General features: G+C 49.0%; 1 protein-coding gene across 6 annotated transcripts in view; it reads right to left on the reverse strand.

Annotated features, from left to right (window-relative positions):
* The window catches only part of LOC133110948 (unconventional myosin-IXAa-like), a 146,352-nt gene that overhangs the window by 30,065 nt on the left and 98,467 nt on the right, over positions 1-17,820 (reverse strand). For 5 of the 6 annotated variants that reach the window (XM_061221074.1, XM_061221076.1, XM_061221073.1 and 2 more), the window contains 4 exons: positions 9,909-10,030; positions 7,190-7,331; positions 5,788-5,983; positions 943-1,062 (listed from right to left, as the gene is read on the reverse strand). In XM_061221074.1, coding sequence (XP_061077058.1) covers positions 943-1,062; positions 5,788-5,983; positions 7,190-7,331; positions 9,909-10,030 — 580 coding nt within the window. The remainder of the gene's footprint in view (positions 1-942; positions 1,063-5,787; positions 5,984-7,189; positions 7,332-9,908; positions 10,031-17,820) is intronic. The other variant, XM_061221075.1, reaches the window with a different exon arrangement.

Below are 17,820 nucleotides of genomic sequence, written 5' to 3' on the forward strand. Positions count from 1 at the left end.
TTGTAACCTTTTGTATCTCGGACTATGTTGATGTTTAGCTGCATATTTGCTTGTACACTTAGTTCTTAGTCCTGTAGTGTTCATTTATTTTAGCTGCTGTGTGCCCGTGTGGGTGTGTGCGTATGTGCGTGTGTGCGTCCGTTTGTGTGCCCGTGTGGGTGTGCGTGTGTGTGCATATGCGTGTATGCATGCGTGCGTGTGTGCGTGTGTGTTCGTGTGTGCATGAGTATAAAAAGGTGTCAGTGTGTGGGGACCGTACCTGTCCATGCGTCAGGGGGCATGCGTGCCAGTGGACCCCAGGGAGGGGGTGAGGTTAGTGAGGAGGACTGGCAAAGGAGCCGCTGGGTCATGCAGGGGAGGTTACTGAGACACTGACAGGAGCAAACAGTGATGGGGGGAGGGGGAGGACGAGGAGACCAACTGACAGGGAGCCTTCACATCCAAAGTATTACTGAGGAAAATTGCCGCTGCAGACAGACAGCATCCCTCTGACTCCTCCCGAAGGGAACCGTTCCCTAACAGGACACCGTGTGCGCGCTAAAACAATGTCCGCAGTAGCAATTTAAAGAGAAGACTCTTCGCACTTGGAAGAGGTTTTTTTGAAAAATGACAGGCTTTGGCCAAACTGCCTTTCACACTAGCCAGTTTTCTGGAGTTATTGAGCCCTGAAATCAAAATTCTGTCAAGAAAAACAAAAACTTTGGCTGGAAATTATCGCCGACTGCTGTTCAATGAAGTGGAGAAAAAACAGGCTACTTTTGGAAATTAGCAGCTGAGTGTGGATGGCGTGACTAACAATTTCTGGGGCGGACAGCGGCACAGCTGAGCGCTATGCGTTTGGGGCGGGGGCTGCGGAAAGGTGGTGAACGCAGTTGGTCTCCTCGCCCTTTTGTCCCGGGTGCGTGGGATGAGGAGAGAGGAATTGTGGGATTGCAGCCTTACTGTACTTCTCCTCTTTGCACCTCTGCAGGATCTCTAAGCTTCTCTGATGCACAGGGTGATGCAGAAAGCTAAAACTATCCACACTTTTCAAGACCGCACACGGAACAGCATCGTCATGCCCTTGGGAAGCAAAAAGACAAACACAACAAACAGAACAGAAGGGAAGGAGAGGGAGAGGGAGAGGAGACAAAAAGAGAGAGATTAAAAAGAGAAGAACGAGAGTGCAATCTACAAGAGAAACAACTGCAAGGCCTACAGAAAACAGTGGGACTGGAAACGTCTCGGCGCGGTGGAGACGGCCGTATTTTGTTTCACGTCGATACAAAGCGAGCCTGACGGGCTGTGCTTCGGCCAATGAGAACAGTGAGCCCGGCCCAGTAAGTGTGTCAGCTGCCACTAGCGTTCTGCAACCAGAGGTCCCCGCAAGCCAACTGAGTTATGACCTGGGAGGGTAATTTCATTATACTACACTAAATAAATCTTAGGTCTGAGCACATTTCTGGCAGTGGGATCCGGGTATTGAAAAATCGTATTTCCCAAAACCGCAAAATGGATGTCCTTGATGGATGGTTTGTGCGATGTGAGCTTTTCACCAAATTTGTGGAGAGGAATGTGTAATGTAACAGCTCCCTCAAGGACAGGTCCAGAGCCTGTGGGGAGCCGGCGGGAACGCGGACGGGTTGGGGTACGGTGCTGACAGGGGGCAGTTTCACAGTACACCTAAACTCTCTAGCCCTCAGAGAAGCACAGCTCCAGTCACTCCTCACTGCCCTGTCCGAAAATCATCTCAACTGCCCCGGTCCCAGGGGCTGGAGTGCGTACAGCCTAAATGGGTCTGTCAGTGTCAGGGAACTGCCCATCTGGAAACATTCACACTTGTCCTGACTGGTGTTACTATACTTGTGGGGACCCTGCACAGTTACGGTAGGGCTGCGCTGTGTGCAGCAGCAGAGCCGAGAGGTCAGCCAGCTACAGCGAGCTGAAGCAGCAGAGGCTGTGAATGAGCACTGCCATGACTGCAGGGAGAGACTGCACCAAGCGCGTACACACACACACACACACACACACACACACACACACACACACACACACACACACACACACACAACCCAACACGTGCATCAACACACACAACACACACAACCCAACACGTGCATCAACACACACACACACACACACACACACACACAACCCAACACGTGCATCAACACACACACACACACACACACACAACCCAACACGTGCATCAACACACACACACACACACACACACACACACACACACACACACACACAACCCAACACATGCATCAACACACACACACACACACACACACAACCCAACACGTGCATCAACACACACACACACACACACACACACACACACACACACAACCCAACACGTGCATCAAAACACACACATACACACACACACACACAACCCAACACGTGCATCAACACACACACACACACACACACACACACACACAACCCAACACGTGCATCAACACACACACACACACACACACACACAACCCAACACGTGCATCAACACACACACACACACACACACACATCAACACACACAAAGACATGTACTCACACACATGCATCAACACACACACACACACACACACACACAACCCAACACGTGCATCAACACACACACACACACACACAACCCAACACATGCATCAACACACACACACACACACACAACCCAACACGTGCATCAACACACACACACACGCACACAGAACCCAACACGTGCATCAAAACACACACACACACACACACACACACACACACACACACACACACACACACACAACCAAACACGTGCATCAACACACACACACACACACAACCCAACACATGCATCAACACACACACACACACACACACATCAACACACACAAAGACATGTACTCACACACAGGCATCAACAGACACACAAACAGAAATTTGCATGCATTCTCACACACACACACACACACACACACACACACACACACACACACTCTGCGCTCTCCCAGAACTACTGCACAGAGCCCTCCTATAGGCGCAGCATAATGCATGAATCAACAGCTTCCATACATCACCATTAGCCCAATGCATCAATTCCTATTAATGAAGTCAAGTGTGGCTAATACACACAAACAATGATTAATGCTAAATGGGGGCAGAAAGTGGCAGGAAATTACCATTTTACAAACTGACATACAGTTGCAAAAAGAGCACAATTTGCGCTCTGAATACATTTAAAATGTATTACGGTTTGAACCTTTTCTCCATAAAATTAAATACCTGGAAGATGGCAGGCACTCCCACTTTGATGACATCATGAGCAATCAGTTTTAAATAGAAATTGGGGATCAGTGGAGATTTTTTTCTCCAACCATTTTCTTTTTTTCAGCTTTTCAATGGCCAGGTGTGGCTGGACTGTACTCTAGCATGTTCCCAGCTGTGACACAAGCAGTCAGGCTCCACCTCCATCACTGGTGAGTCTAAAGGCTGCCCTGTGCAGCAGCTGCAGTGGAGGACTAAACAACCTGCAGGACCTCCAGCCACCAGAGGGGTCACTGTTGCGTTAGGAGGCAGGGAGGGACTACAACCTCCCAGCTTTTAACAAAGATGTTATAAGCAAGTGCAGTATCAATCTGAAGCTATTCTCATAAACACTCATAAACGAGACTCGTATGAAAACCCTACAGTGAATGGATTTAATCAAATGAAATGATGCAAGCATGCCCACACGTGGTACTGATCTCGGGCTACAGTGACCAGGTACAGCAGCAGGCAAAGCCATCCACACCTTGTCAATGGAGGGAGAGAGCGCCCTCTTGGGATAGCTCTCGGTATGACCTGTGACTATCCATCACTGAAACCGACACAGCCCCCAGCCCATGAGGCCTCAATCCCTGCCCTGCACTACACAGGACCACACCATCGAACAAAACCCCTACACAGGACCACACCATCAGACAAAACCCCTACACAGGACCAAACCATCGGCACAACCACTATACTAGACCACACCATCGGACAAAACCACTACACTAGACCACACCATCGGACAAAACAACTACACTAGACCAGACCATCGGACAAAACCACTAAACAGGACCAGACCATCGGACAAAACCACTACACTAGACCACACCATCGGACAAAACCACTACACAGGACCAAACCATCGAACAAAACCACTACACAGGACCAAACCATCGGACAAAACCACTACACTAGACCACACCATCGGACAAAACCACTACACAGGACCAGATCATCAGATAAAACCACTACACAGGACCAGACCATCGGATAAAACCACTACACAGGACCAGACCATCGGACAAAACCACTACACAGGACCAGATCATCAGATAAAACCACTACACAGGACCAGACCATCGGATAAAACCACTACACAGGACCAGACCATCGGACAAGCACTACCATTCTGAGTCAGAGAACCACGCACAGCAGCACAAGACAGAAGAGGAGCACACATGTGTCACACTTCCCACAAACAAGGAGCTTCTGAGCAAAGCTTTTAAATGTAAATTCTGCTTGAATCCTCTTGTCATACTAGGTGCTGCGTGTTATGGGATTAATGGACTTATGGCCCAACAAACTGTCTGTTTGGTAGGATGGAGCTAAGCCGTAACTTCACGGTTGCTCTTATATAACAAGACGGCATAGGCTGTTTTTCCTCTTTTTCCCTTGGTAAAGATGCATATTTGAACAGCCTGGGGGGGCCAACGGTCGGCACTGTTGATGAATAATAGAGGAAGTACTGTACTGTATGTCCTGAACTGTAAAGTCGAAGTCAGTTAGTCAGTTGGAAACATTTGGACGACACATTATACACAAGAACTACTTCCCGTCAATGCACCATCTGACTGGGCGTGCCTAAAGACATATGGCACTGCGGGCTAAAATAAAACAGTGAGTCAGACTGGCGTTAGAGTGATGCATCGTGGCGTTAAAGTGATGCATCGTGGCATGGTGCACCCTCAGACTGTGTGCGTGTGCACGTGCATGCGTGTGTGTGTGTGCGTGTGCATGACCTGCGTGCGTGCGTTTCTTGGTTATTTCTCTACATATTCGCCGACTGCATTATGCTATCATAGTAAACTCGGCACACTTGCAAGAGGTCATTTGCCTTTGCCCTGCGTGTCTTCCCAAGTGTAAAGGTTGATGATCGATGATGATGTGTGCAAGCAAAAGTGCATGTGTGTAGTGTGTAGTGTGTGTGCATGTAGGTGTAGGTGCATGAGTGTGTGTGTGTGTGTGTGTGTGTGTGCGTGTGTGTGTGTGTGTGGCTGTGCGCGTGTGTGCGTGTGTGCGTCTAGGTGTAGGTACATGTGTGTAGGTTATGTACTTGTATGTGTATGTCTGTGTGTGGGCATGTGCACGTGCGTGCAAGTATGTGCATGTGCTCGTATGTGTGCGTGTGTGTGTATGCGTGTGTGCGTGCGTGCGTATGTGTGCGTGTGTGCGTGTGTGTGTGTGTGTATGTGTGCGTATGTGTGCGTGTGTGTGTGCATGTGTGTGTGCATGTGCGTGTGTGTGTGTGCGTATGTGCGTATGTGTGTGTGTATGTGCGTGTGTGTGTATGTGTGTGTGTGTGTGTGTGTGTGTGTGTGTGTGCGTGCGTGCGTGCGTATGTGTGCATGTGTGTGTGTATGTGCATGTGTGTGTGTATGTGTGTGTGTGTGTGTGCGTGTGTGTGTGTGTGTGTGTGTGTGTGTGTGTGTATGCGTGTGTGTGTGTGTGTGTGTGTGTGTGTGTGTATGCGTGTGTAGGCCTTTCCAGCGTGTGCGGGGGCTGTGAACTCACCGCTCTTCTTCTCCACGTGTCTCTTCCCCGCCTCTCTGAATGCCACCATGGCGCGGAAGTACGCGCGCAGCACCGCCCAGCGGAAGGTGGCCACCGGGTCGATGCCGATCAGCCCGCAGATGAAGGCGTTCTTGCTGCTCTTCAGGAGAGCCACGATGTCGGGCCGCATGTGGTCCGTGTTCTTCTCCCTGAAGTCCTGCGGGGCACACAAATACAGGTGAGAGCTCCGTCTGCACTCCTGCCGAAAACCTCACTGCCAAGTACTGAACCACATCTCTATAATCTATTAACACGTTCACAAATTACACAACTTGGGCACGCTAAAGTCACTCAAATCCCTGACTGCAACTGAGCTCCCATTCCATGATTAAACTATGTGCACTGTACATGATTAATATGAATTCAATCAGGGAAATAGGATGTAATACAGAGGTGTTTTTCTCTCGACGACCGTGCGGTCATGAAGACAGAACTGAAGGTCATCACTTGCGAGGGCTAACCTCGGTCCCAGAGGGCAAAGGTGCAGCCACTGCCCTCGAGTTCAAACCTGCGACGCCCGTCTTATTAACAAACCGTAATCTCCCCCCAAGAGTGAACTGAGTCTGACCTGGATTATAGCACTGTTAATTAAACCCGGTTTCCCTCCCGGTGAGACTATTCGCAGCAGACTCCGGCGATATTGGCCCAGCTCATTCCCAAAGCCCTGGGAGTGACCGTCGCATGCACGCTGAAGCACATCCGGAATGAAGAGTATTGAAAGAAGTGGGGAAAAACTAAAGTACTAAATTTCATGCTGAGCTGTGAGGAGGTATGTGATAGGGCAGTTGGGCTGTCAGTCACGGTGGCGGGGGCGGAGTAAAGGTGTGAGCGGTACAGCTGACAGAGTGTGCCCGTGGCGACTGCCCGGAGCACAAGAGCCACACTGTGCCAGGGCTGTTTCTGCTCCTTTTATTACATAAATACGCAGCTGGGAATCGGCGCAGGAATCTGATTAAACCCCCCAAACGGGGCAGTGTACAGTAATTCCTCTCACAGTGATTAAAACGGGCCTTCCTAGAGCGCTGTTACATAAGCGCCCATGGCTCCCCCCCTCTGCCCCACTCTCATCTTACCGCCTGACAGTGGGGGGTGATGGGCAAGGCAAGGAGAGGCCGCCCTAAACCCCAAAAACACCCCTTAAATACACAAGTACGAACACTTAGGCGCACGTGGGCACAGGTACACACGCGTATGCACATACAAACATACACACACACACACACACACACACACACACACACACACACACACACATATATATACGCACACACATATACGCACGCGCGCGCGCACACACACACACACACACACACACACACACACATATATATACACACACAAAATGCCGCATTAGGACGCTGACCTTGACCCCGTATTTGACCTTCCCGGCGTAGTGGTGGATGATGAACGCGGGCTCCATGACGGCGGGGAACTCGATGTAGCGGTTGCCCTCGTGCTGCCGTTTGAACTTGTCCAGGAGGGTCTGGTTGGTGGCCTGTGGGAAGCTGTGGACACAGGAGACGGGGGGTTACCTGAAAAAGCCCTCAGCGCTGCGGCCAACACGCGCTGCTTAATCACTCGCCCCACACCTCTCATGCTGCACCTCCGCACAGAGACATGCCCTCTCAGGGCGGGGCGCCCCGTCAGGTCGGTCGGTGAGCGTAAACGGATACCACGCTCGACTGGGTCTGGGGTCAACGTGGGCCACAGTTCCTAAAATCTTCAGCCTTCCGAGGCACTTAACAGACGTTAGCCCGGGATTCTTCAGCGTGGAGGAGTAAAGCCGGGAGGCGGCCTCAGGAAGGCTCCTGTGACCCCGCGGACCTCAGGCACCCCCGCTCCTCCACCCAGTAGTTATTACTACCAGATGAGTGTGATGAGGCTCTGCTCTCAATACGGCCACGAGTCCTCACGCTTTCTCTTTCTTCAGAACTGGATTGAATTTATCGCAGGCATTAACATAATCGAGGGAAAACATTTTAAGAACCCGATGCCCCTAAAAACTTGGCACGTCAAACCTGAGCACCGCTAGTTCGTTTCCAGAACAAAATAAAAATAAAAGAAAATAAAAAAAAAACACAATCTGTGAAAGTTCTTAACAATGGCAAAAAACGCGTCTGGGGAAAAAAAACCTCAGTCCCTTCAGGGCTGACCACAACCAAATATTTCCCTGACCTCCCCGCACAGCACACCAAAGCGCAGATCACTCCTCTGTGCTAACCGTGGCGGCGCGCCCGCAGCTAACGCTGCTGTTCTCCAGGACCGTGCTGTCCGCAGGCCTACCAGGTGACTGACTGATGTTATTTTGATGATGGGGGCTATGGGGATATAACGCAGGCATAAATCTCCCCGCTCGCCCGGGCCGACGGCAGCAGCGTGAGCTCTGGCTGCTGTGCGGACAGAAACATGGCAGCCAGTGGACCAGTGAAAATGAGCACTCTCTCTCCCCTTCTGCGTTCATCTAAACGGGCTTCCACCCGTCAGCCACTGAAATACAGCGCTGTAGCTGCACTGTACTCAGTGATGCTGATTATTACAGACACCGTCACGCACACGTATACCAGCCTACCCGCTCACAGGGCGGTGAACACTGGAGAAAAGCAACCAGGAGACCTAATGGCGTTACTGGCTAATTAGCAGAGGCAGTGGTTTAAACAAACACAGGGGTGGGGGAGAAACGTGATTATGCTACGCTTTGAGCTTCCGTGTACAAACACCGCCACGGGAAGGGCAGCTCTGCGGCATGCCAGCCGGAGAGGGCGTTCCCCCCCCGCCGTAACTCTCCCAGTGCCGATGCTTATCAGGAAAACAGGGGCCTGCTGCCGTAAATCACCACGGCGATCCTAGCCACTTGAAACTGCAACTAAAACAATTTCATCGAGGGAAGTGAGGACTCGACGAGGAAGCTATAAACTGAGCAAAGTGTGGATTAAGAAAGAAATTTAAAATCTACCTGGTCACAGACCTGCGGACAGAGGCCGAAAAACAAGTTGAGTGGGGGAAAAAGAAAAGAGATAGACACTACCCAGAAGACGAGGGAACATGAGCTTTGAAAAACAAAGCATGCCGAGCTAATTATGGCCATATTTAAAATCAGCGGAAATATCACCTCCGTTTCCAAGAAGTGCACCATTTTAAAACTGTGAGAGGAAAGCAGTGGAAGGCCTCTCTGATACTATTCTTGAAAAATGTTAAACAGGAAATAAGCTCATGCTTCAGGAAATGGCCCGAACACATCTATTCCCATGGCCGATGAACACCACTCTGACGAGTTAAATCTAGTTCTGAGAGGGGGGGGAACGCTTTTAGAGACGCTGGCCAATCAGGTGTTAGCAATATCTCTCAGTTATGAACGTGTGCTGGCAGTCTCCATTAAAGGAGGGCCATCTGTTACCCACAAACCCTCAAACCCACTCAACTGCTCTGGGCTCAGGGCACGTAAAATGGCTCTCTGAGCAATACACGTCCTGATTGTTTTTCGCCTCTGTACCAGTGCTGACCAGCCTTCAACCTTCCTCTGAGCACAAAGGCTTTTTATAACCGTCTCTTCACGCTTCATAAAAATCACACATGACGTTCACGGCCCGGAGAAGTGAGTTATATTCAAGCAGACACCGACCAATGAGGATGAGAGGCGGAGAGCGGGGATCGCCACGGCATGAACGTCGACCGTAACTCACAGAGCTTAAATCAGGACGGTACGTTTTTTTTCCCCCCGCATTCAGCTCAAAGTAAAGGCGCGGAGAGACACATTGACCCAGTTCCAGTGTTACTCTTAACGGCACGAAGGTGAATCACACACACTGTTACACACAGGTCGCAGTGAAAAGCGCCACTCCCACAGCCGGTGTAAAAATAGCAGGCTGACTAATGAATATACGCCTTCTTTGCCAATTAGCTGATTAAGAAAAAAGAAAGAAACCTGCATCTCAGCATGTTTGTTGCATAAGAGACTGACAGGAGGGTGCCAGCCAGGTTAGTCGTGGTGACAGCCCCACCGATCACACGTGGGCTTGCGAAGCTCTGTCTATGAGGAGGAGCAGCGGCAGAGGAGGAGGAGGAGGAGGCAGGAGAACACTCACTTGCACTCTTCGTCCAGTAGGTGGAGCAATGCCGTGGGCTTCTTGCTGATGAGGTGGATGCAGCCGGTGTTGTCGATGTAGTTGATATTGTGCCAGCTGATTCCCTCGGACCGGTATTCCTCCTGAAAGGGGGAGATAGAACATATTGTATAGTTTGTCCCCTTGCATCACATACATATTCCGTAGCAGTGTTACATGGGTAAGGGGAAGCTGACAAGGACGCGGGATATTCACACGGTTTACGTCAGCTCATTACATAAGAGCAGCGTGTTCTAACGGTCTCATCAGAACTGAGACACACCATAGAATAAATAAACAAAATGGACCCTTCATTGCTCAAAGTGATTTATACTGGTGCCCAAGCGCTCAGAATCTTATATGGAGAGGACAGGAAGGGCACTGGCATGGCCATAAAACGGACCCTAATCCATCTTCAGAGACGGGGGCGCGTGCGTTTCCCCAGCGGAGCCGTCCCCCCGCAGGGTGCTGTGCTAATGGGCTTCACAGGTCACTGAGGCCAGCCATCAGCCCTCCGTCCCCATTGGCCAGTCAGCCCCGCTCCCCACACAACCCCCTTTCACAACCCAACATACCTCACGGAAGGGAGGTACACACAACATGAACGCTTTCTTTCCTTATTACCAAACACAGCACTGCAAAGCTTAAATCCTGCCTTTAAAAACGTCACGCTTACATAAAGCAAATGTATATTCATAATCAACAAAACAAACATACACACTGTCAGTTCCACATTGCCATTTATTGTATATTACGTTTTTTTGGGGGGGGTTTTAAAGATAAAGTTCGACTGTGACCCAGTTAACTTCAGGATGTTATGTGACCACAATGGAAACTGCACTGAGGGTCTTCTGTGCAGTAACTGAGAAAAGCCCAGGCAGGTTTAAAAAAAACCCCAGCAGTGTGTGTGACTTCATGGTGAAGGTTCTGTCAGCATGGGCATGTTCTCCTCCAGGGCCAGTTTTAGGGTGACTGCCAAGGAAACACAACATGGCCGCCACATGCTTTGCTGTCTGACTCCAGCGGTCTCTATGGTGGGCCCTATACTCTGCCACTTTCCTGTTGCTTCTTCTCTTCAAGGTTTCCTTGGGAATTCTGGGAAAGGTACATTAAAGAACATAATCTTGTTGAGGGTCTCTTTTTTTATTGATTATTGCTTTTATTGATTATTGATTATTATAGATTTTTCCAATGGAAAGAACATTGCATTCAGTGGTACAAAAAGAGCTATGTCAATAAAGATTGATTGATTGATTTCCTTTTCTTTCCTACTGTTAAAAATGGTTCTAAAAAGCCGTTGGCTGAACAAACAAGTCGATCCTGATCGTTGACCTAACTTCCCACACAAAGACATTTCTGTGGATACTGGGAACTTGTTTAGCATAAACAGCTTGACACAGCCTGACAGAGTATATTTCCCTGGAAATAGAATGAAAAGCTGAAACAGAGAAAGGCAACAACCTTGCCTTCAAATGGCTTGAGCTTTTATGAAACCGTAAGTCTTTTGTTTGTTTTTCTTCACCCCTGCCTTTATACTAAAGAATAACGTATTAAAAATACATTCAAGTTAATCAGATAAAATATTATTTTAACATAATTAACCAGAGGCCAAGAGTCAAAAGCAGTTGAGAATTCAAGAGTGCGTGACTTCAGCAACACATCAACACTGTGGCAGAGTCAATGCCCATGATGTTACAGTAACGGGATGCTTCCGTCAGGTCAGGCCGCAGATATTTGGATATTTCTATGATATCCATATCATGACGCAGTAACAGGCGATAACATGCAAATAGTTCCACCCAACCCTGGTCTCTGAGCCTCTGAGAGGACAGAGCAGGGCCACAGGAACAGTTTGGACAGAAAACCGCAACAGGGGATTTGCATAAACTGCGTGGGTGGAGCAAATACTGTAAAACGAGATTACACAACCTCTGTTTCTTACTGACCTGTCACTGTGGTTTAATTCACGGTTGCATTTCACAGTTTTACTGTCATCCAAATGTCAGTTTTAGCGTTTATATTTTTGATACTGGCAGGAAGTTCTATGAGGAAGCAAACTAGTGTTGCATGTGCCAGGGAATCAGCTTTGACAGTTGATCAGCAGTCCCTGCCCTTCCCTGTCCTGCTGTGACCCCGACCGCCTCACCACATAAAGAGGAGCAGGCTAAACGCTAGCCTGCCGGATAGGGACTGGGTTAAATGCAATCCTGTAGTTTGGGGGCGTGGGTGTTTGGGTAAGTTTAGCTCCACTGTTAAACAGGCGCTCCATTGCTAAGGCCTGTAATTGAATCAAACTAAGGAACCGCTGGACAGACGCTGTAAGCCTCTCACCTGGGAGAAAGGACACACTCCAGGGATCCAGCCCTGGATCTCTGCCGGACTCAAGGGAGGCCCTCTGATAAATAATGAACGGGCCCTCAGTGCAGGTTTGGTTCCCCATACATTCTCAATAGAAAAGGGCCAGTTAGGATACGGTATTCAGTGCAGTACTCTGCCCTGTTCTCTGCTGCAGATGTTATTTCACTAATCCTTCAGCTGCTGTGCTGCTGACAGGCTGAGTTAATGTCTTCAGCGACTGCAGAATAAACCTGAAGCGCTGGGAGATTCACCGCCTGGGAAACGGGAGAGGAGGAGAAGGGTGGAGCGGCAGCAGGTCTGACAGACGGAGAGGTGGAGCAGGTCTTCACTGATGTCTGGTGACCAAACAAACTCTTCACCCTGCCACTCTCCCCTCCCACCCTCACCCACCTCATTATTTGAACACCACTGCACCTTCACTTTTGCTGAGACAACTATCAGGCCAAGTCCTTTTCAACAAACATCTTTTCTCCTCAGGCTGGAATGCGGCTGAAGGCTAGGGTGAAGCAATAACTTCTTAATAACAGCGTTTTACGGCGTCTCCGTACATGGAGCTAGGGGGAGGGGGTGCGGAAGAACAGGGTTTAGGGTGTAATGAGCCTTTGGGGTGCAGAGGGAACGCATGCCAGACGTAGCTGCCACCCTGCCAGCACATAAATCATCCCGGGGGATAGCTTTCACCAGGAGACCGGATCCTACGCCAGGGCACACAACCCACAGGGCAGCACCCAACATTCCCACACACCCTAACCAATCCCTGCACACTCAACATTACCCAATACTACCCAGCCCCACCCAACAAATATCCAAAATATGTCAACAGGCCCGACCCACTGAGTATAACCACTTACTTCCACACAAGTGGGCGAGCCTTAACCCCACTGTATGATGGGAATGCTTCTCATCTTTTACAGGGCCGTTTCCCTGACGTTTTTATGTCGTGGTCAGCTAATATGTGTTAGCGTGTAAAGCTGTGTACACTGCAAGGCTGTGTACACTGTCAGCGAGAAGCACAGCGCTATCAGGGTGGGTCACACAGTTCTCAGTTAACTAACACTTTGGCAAATTATCCTCAGAGAGAGGGTCATGAAAATGTGTTTGAAATGTAAATAGGCTCTTAGCGGATTACATGGGGTCTTGTCTTATTTGCTAGGGCCCCTGTTTAAACAGAAACTCGGAGGTTGCTGATAAGAGTGTTGATTGTGGTGGAGGGAGGGAGCTAGCGTATCACAGTCAGGTGTGTAATGCTCTGCCAGCTGATAAAGAACACTGCACTGTTTCAACAAAAATAAAAAACTGCTGGCAAAAGTATAATATATAAAAATATATCCCCGTAATGTCAACAGAAAATACAGCCATGGCATGGTGTCGAGTCAGACCTCAGAAATCAGTATTTTCCATCTAGCCAACGTTTTCAAATGTAGCAGTGATCTTTTCCATAAACCCTATGAGATAAGACTCATTAGATACCCATTTTAAATGACAACTTTAAGGTAAACAACTATTTTTTCTGAGATCTTCCTAGGTATGCTGCAATGTGGTTAATAAAACTATATAATATGAATTGAAACTTAATATAACAGACAAATATTTCACAAAACAAGTGGGGGAAAAAAGTCCCATGCAAGAAGGGCAACAAATTTAACCCTTTTTCACAACTCAGAGCAATCAGTTCTGATACACATACACACAACACGCACGAATGCACGCATGCACGCACACACGCACATCCAGTACACAGAAGAGTCTTCTCACAAATATGTGCATGTGTACACACAGAGACACATACACACACACACTCCTATTGGAAACATCTGCTCACACACACTCAAACACAGGAAATGGAAAACTCAGTTATTATATACACATGCACACGCACAGGAAAGGCCAGGTTCCATACACATGCGTAAGAGATACATCCACGTACACGCACGCGCACGCACACACACCTCTGTGAGGAACACAGTGACCCCTGTGCACCACAGATCCCCGGTGCACCCTCACTCCACGAAGAACCTGCATCTTCACCCTTTTAATACACAGTAATCAACCACACACCTACACACTGAAATGAATCACTATGAACCTCTACCTCCCTCCAGACCTAGAACACAGGGCTACGTGGCCAGCTCATCTGCTGGCTACAGCAAGAGCAGGCCTTTCCCCCAGACCGGCGCAGGAATCCACAGGCCTAACGACTGAGACAGATGACAGGGCCACTGGCGGCCAGATGCAAATATGATGTTGATGGAGAGAGAAAGGCCATTAGCCGCTCGTTTAAAGCGTTTGTTCTTTTTTTTAAAAGAAATTTCCCCGCGGTGGTTTTAGCCTCCTGTTGATCTGCCGCTGCTAATCAAGGGAGAGAGAGACCAATTGGTGGTGGCGTTTGTGCCAACTCTACACTCCTCAGTTGATTCAATAACCACCCTCGGCACTAAGCCGTAAAGCCAAGATGGAGGAGAAAGATATGACCAATGCTTTGATCGTGGCACTGTCAGTCAGTGACTGGCTCGTCGGAATGAAGCGAGCTTTGTGTGCCACGAACAGAAACAACACGACAACTGGATAAAATCAGTGAGTCACTCAAAATACGTGACAGCTTCTTCCATTTTCGGTTCCACAAAGCCTTGCCCTCACGTTACAAGAAAAGAAAAAAAACTCCACTGTGTCTTATATACTCTATCACTTCAATCTACTCATTTTCTCTGGAGATGAAGCAGTACTACTACGAAACAGTAAAGGAGTGTGTCAGTGTGTCACGCCTTTCCACATGACAGCTCTCTGACAGAGACACTGCCAGCGGCAAGAAAGCATGCATGTGTCAGCTCCCAGAAGAGTGTCTCAGTAGAGCGGCTGATTCACAAACTGCATCAGGGCCAATTTACATGCACTGCATCTGACCCAAGCGCAGACGCGGCAAACTAGCCACTACACAAACAATCCACACATACACTACCAAACATTTAGAAACGGGGCTGGTTCAGCAAAATGACACATTTCAGGGATTTCCAAAGAAACAACAACCTGTGACTGGTGAACTTTGACAGATTGCTCTTTCCTGCATTCATTGTGGAAATCATACATTTTCTTGAAGGGTAAATCCAGACAACACATTTGCGCTTTACAGAGATTACAGAACAAAGATTTACAAACAGCTTCAGCTGACATTCAACAGTTTCAGAGCTGCTAAATACGTCCTCACTTCCAGAAACAAAGAACCCTTTGAGGAAGAGGGTAACAGCAGAGCGGTTCTCTGAGCGGTAGACTTCACGAAGGCTGATTCATTAATCTAATACCTGCCGCTTCTGCAGGAGCTGCGGCAGGCTCGGCTAGCTCCACGCCCCTTCGTTTGAGGCCTCTGTGAAGAGCTATGGGCGCCCCGGGGATCCACCCTTTCATAAACAAACACGGCGTCAACGCACATCGCCCAAACCACAAATCACCTCCCAACACGTCCTCTAAACACACGCCTGTCCCCCAGCGCAGGTATCCCATCACACGCAGGCAAAGTCATCAAACAAGGAATGCTGTGACTCATCGCAAGCCGGTTTACTACACGGCGTCCTGGCTCAGGGGAAGACGTTTTAATGATGCACATAACACAGCGACGGGCTCTTCTCCAACTTCTCACATCAAGAATGCCGAGGGGAGGAGTAACCCGTGTAGGTAAAGGAATGGGGATGTCCATGAAAACCAGGAGGGCAGTGAGACGCACCGCACCAGGGGAGAGGATCTCAGGCCGCACACCAGCGCCCCGCCCACAGCCACGAGCGTGGAGCATCCCGGGCACTGATTCAACAGGGATGTCATCACCCGTGGCTTTGATCATTAATGCTACTGCAGCTACAGCACAATACAGAGTGAGCTATCTACATATATGAGTGCTGAGATATAATCTGCCAACCGCAGAGGCTGGAGCACCAAATACAAAGCAGCAGAGCAGCTGGCATCAATGAGGAAAGCCCCGGTTTGATAGAATGGAGCACCACAGAGGATCGCTTGCAGGATATACATCACTGGCCTTCATTCACAATTTACACCAGTGATCTTCATTCCTGGTCCTGGAGAGCCGCAGGGTCCGCTGGTTACTGTTTTTGCTAAATAACAGCGACCAATTCAGACCCAAGAAACCAGGTGAAGTGAGTTAACTGCCTAATCAACTGCTTTTCATTGATCAATTCAGTACTGAGTAACAATGACAGCCAGCACACCCTGTGGCTCTCCGGGAACAGGCCTGAAGACCACTGATCTACACCCTGTGAGTGGCCGCACTGCTTCTGAACGTAAACATGAGAAAATCAGCTATAAAATACATGCAGAAAGCCTTCACAATAAGTTGACTAGACTGGATAGATGGTTTGGAAGCATGAATTGCCTGCAACTCCTCTGGCTTTTTGTTTTCCAGTACCTGGAGAGGTGAACGAGTATTACTGTGGTCAACGCTAAGTCGGGCAGTAAGGGACACTAACTCCTTAGAGTTGCTTCTTCCAGTCGCAGCCAAAATTTGACAAAGCCCAAAAAACAGCAATATAGGTGGTGAAAAGGCTCTCAGATATCCTCCTGGAACGGCTCCATCGGACCCTTAAATCCATCAGCTCACATTAAACCAAATCACATTCTTCCGCAACACCAGACGTTCTGTAAGCCTGAAGAAAACCCAGTGAAAATGTCAAATATGTATCTTGTCAACACTCATTATCAGTGCACAAATCCATAGAAAGACAGGCTGAAATAAGAACACTATGTTACAGAGTATACCAGAACATTGTGTAGCAGCACCAAAATAAAAATGCCCGTGGTCAGCGACTAAGTCGCAGGAGAGGTGAAACAAACAATGAAAAACAAAAAACATACAACGCTCCACTTTGTTGAGAGATGCACTGCGCTAATTCGGCACACAGCATGACTGCTGCAAGCATGCACCAGCACTGACCAGCGTATGACATCAGCCGACCCGTGGGTTCAAAATCAGGCTTGCCAAACGGCTGTATACTCTCTAGATAGCGGTCAAATGACAAGCCTATGGGCGGACAGGCCACTTCTCGCCATCAAATGTTGAAATTCTCCTACCCCTCTGAAATGGAGGCGGCAAGAGCATTTCGACTGCGGTGAGCTTAATCAATCTCACAATGCTTAGTGTTCTGCAGAATTGAAGAGGACGTTGGTTAAGGCGGCTACGTTTAAGAGGAGTGCTGGTGTTATCCGGGGTCCAGTGTGGTTAACTCAGCGATGAAAGCCACGATGTGTGAGTCCTCCGATGGCCTCATCCAGGGCCTCTCTGGAGGGAGCGCTTCCTGCCGTTCTCCAGTTCCTCCACCTCGGGGGGTGTCGCTCATGTCATCGAGAGGCTGTGGTTTGGACCGGCCACCACGCTGTGACCCAAGAATCTCTCAACATTGGGGGGTACAGCGTGCCTCGCTGACACATTTCACAGCTCTACCCTGAGGGTCCTTAAGGTTTCCATAAGCTTACATTTATTAAACTGGACAGGAGGGTGGGCGGTCAGCTTAACTGGTGACATTGAAGCCAAGAAGAC

Source organism: Conger conger, chromosome 15 (genome assembly GCF_963514075.1).
Source record: "Conger conger chromosome 15, fConCon1.1, whole genome shotgun sequence".
NCBI lineage: Eukaryota > Metazoa > Chordata > Actinopteri > Anguilliformes > Congridae > Conger > Conger conger.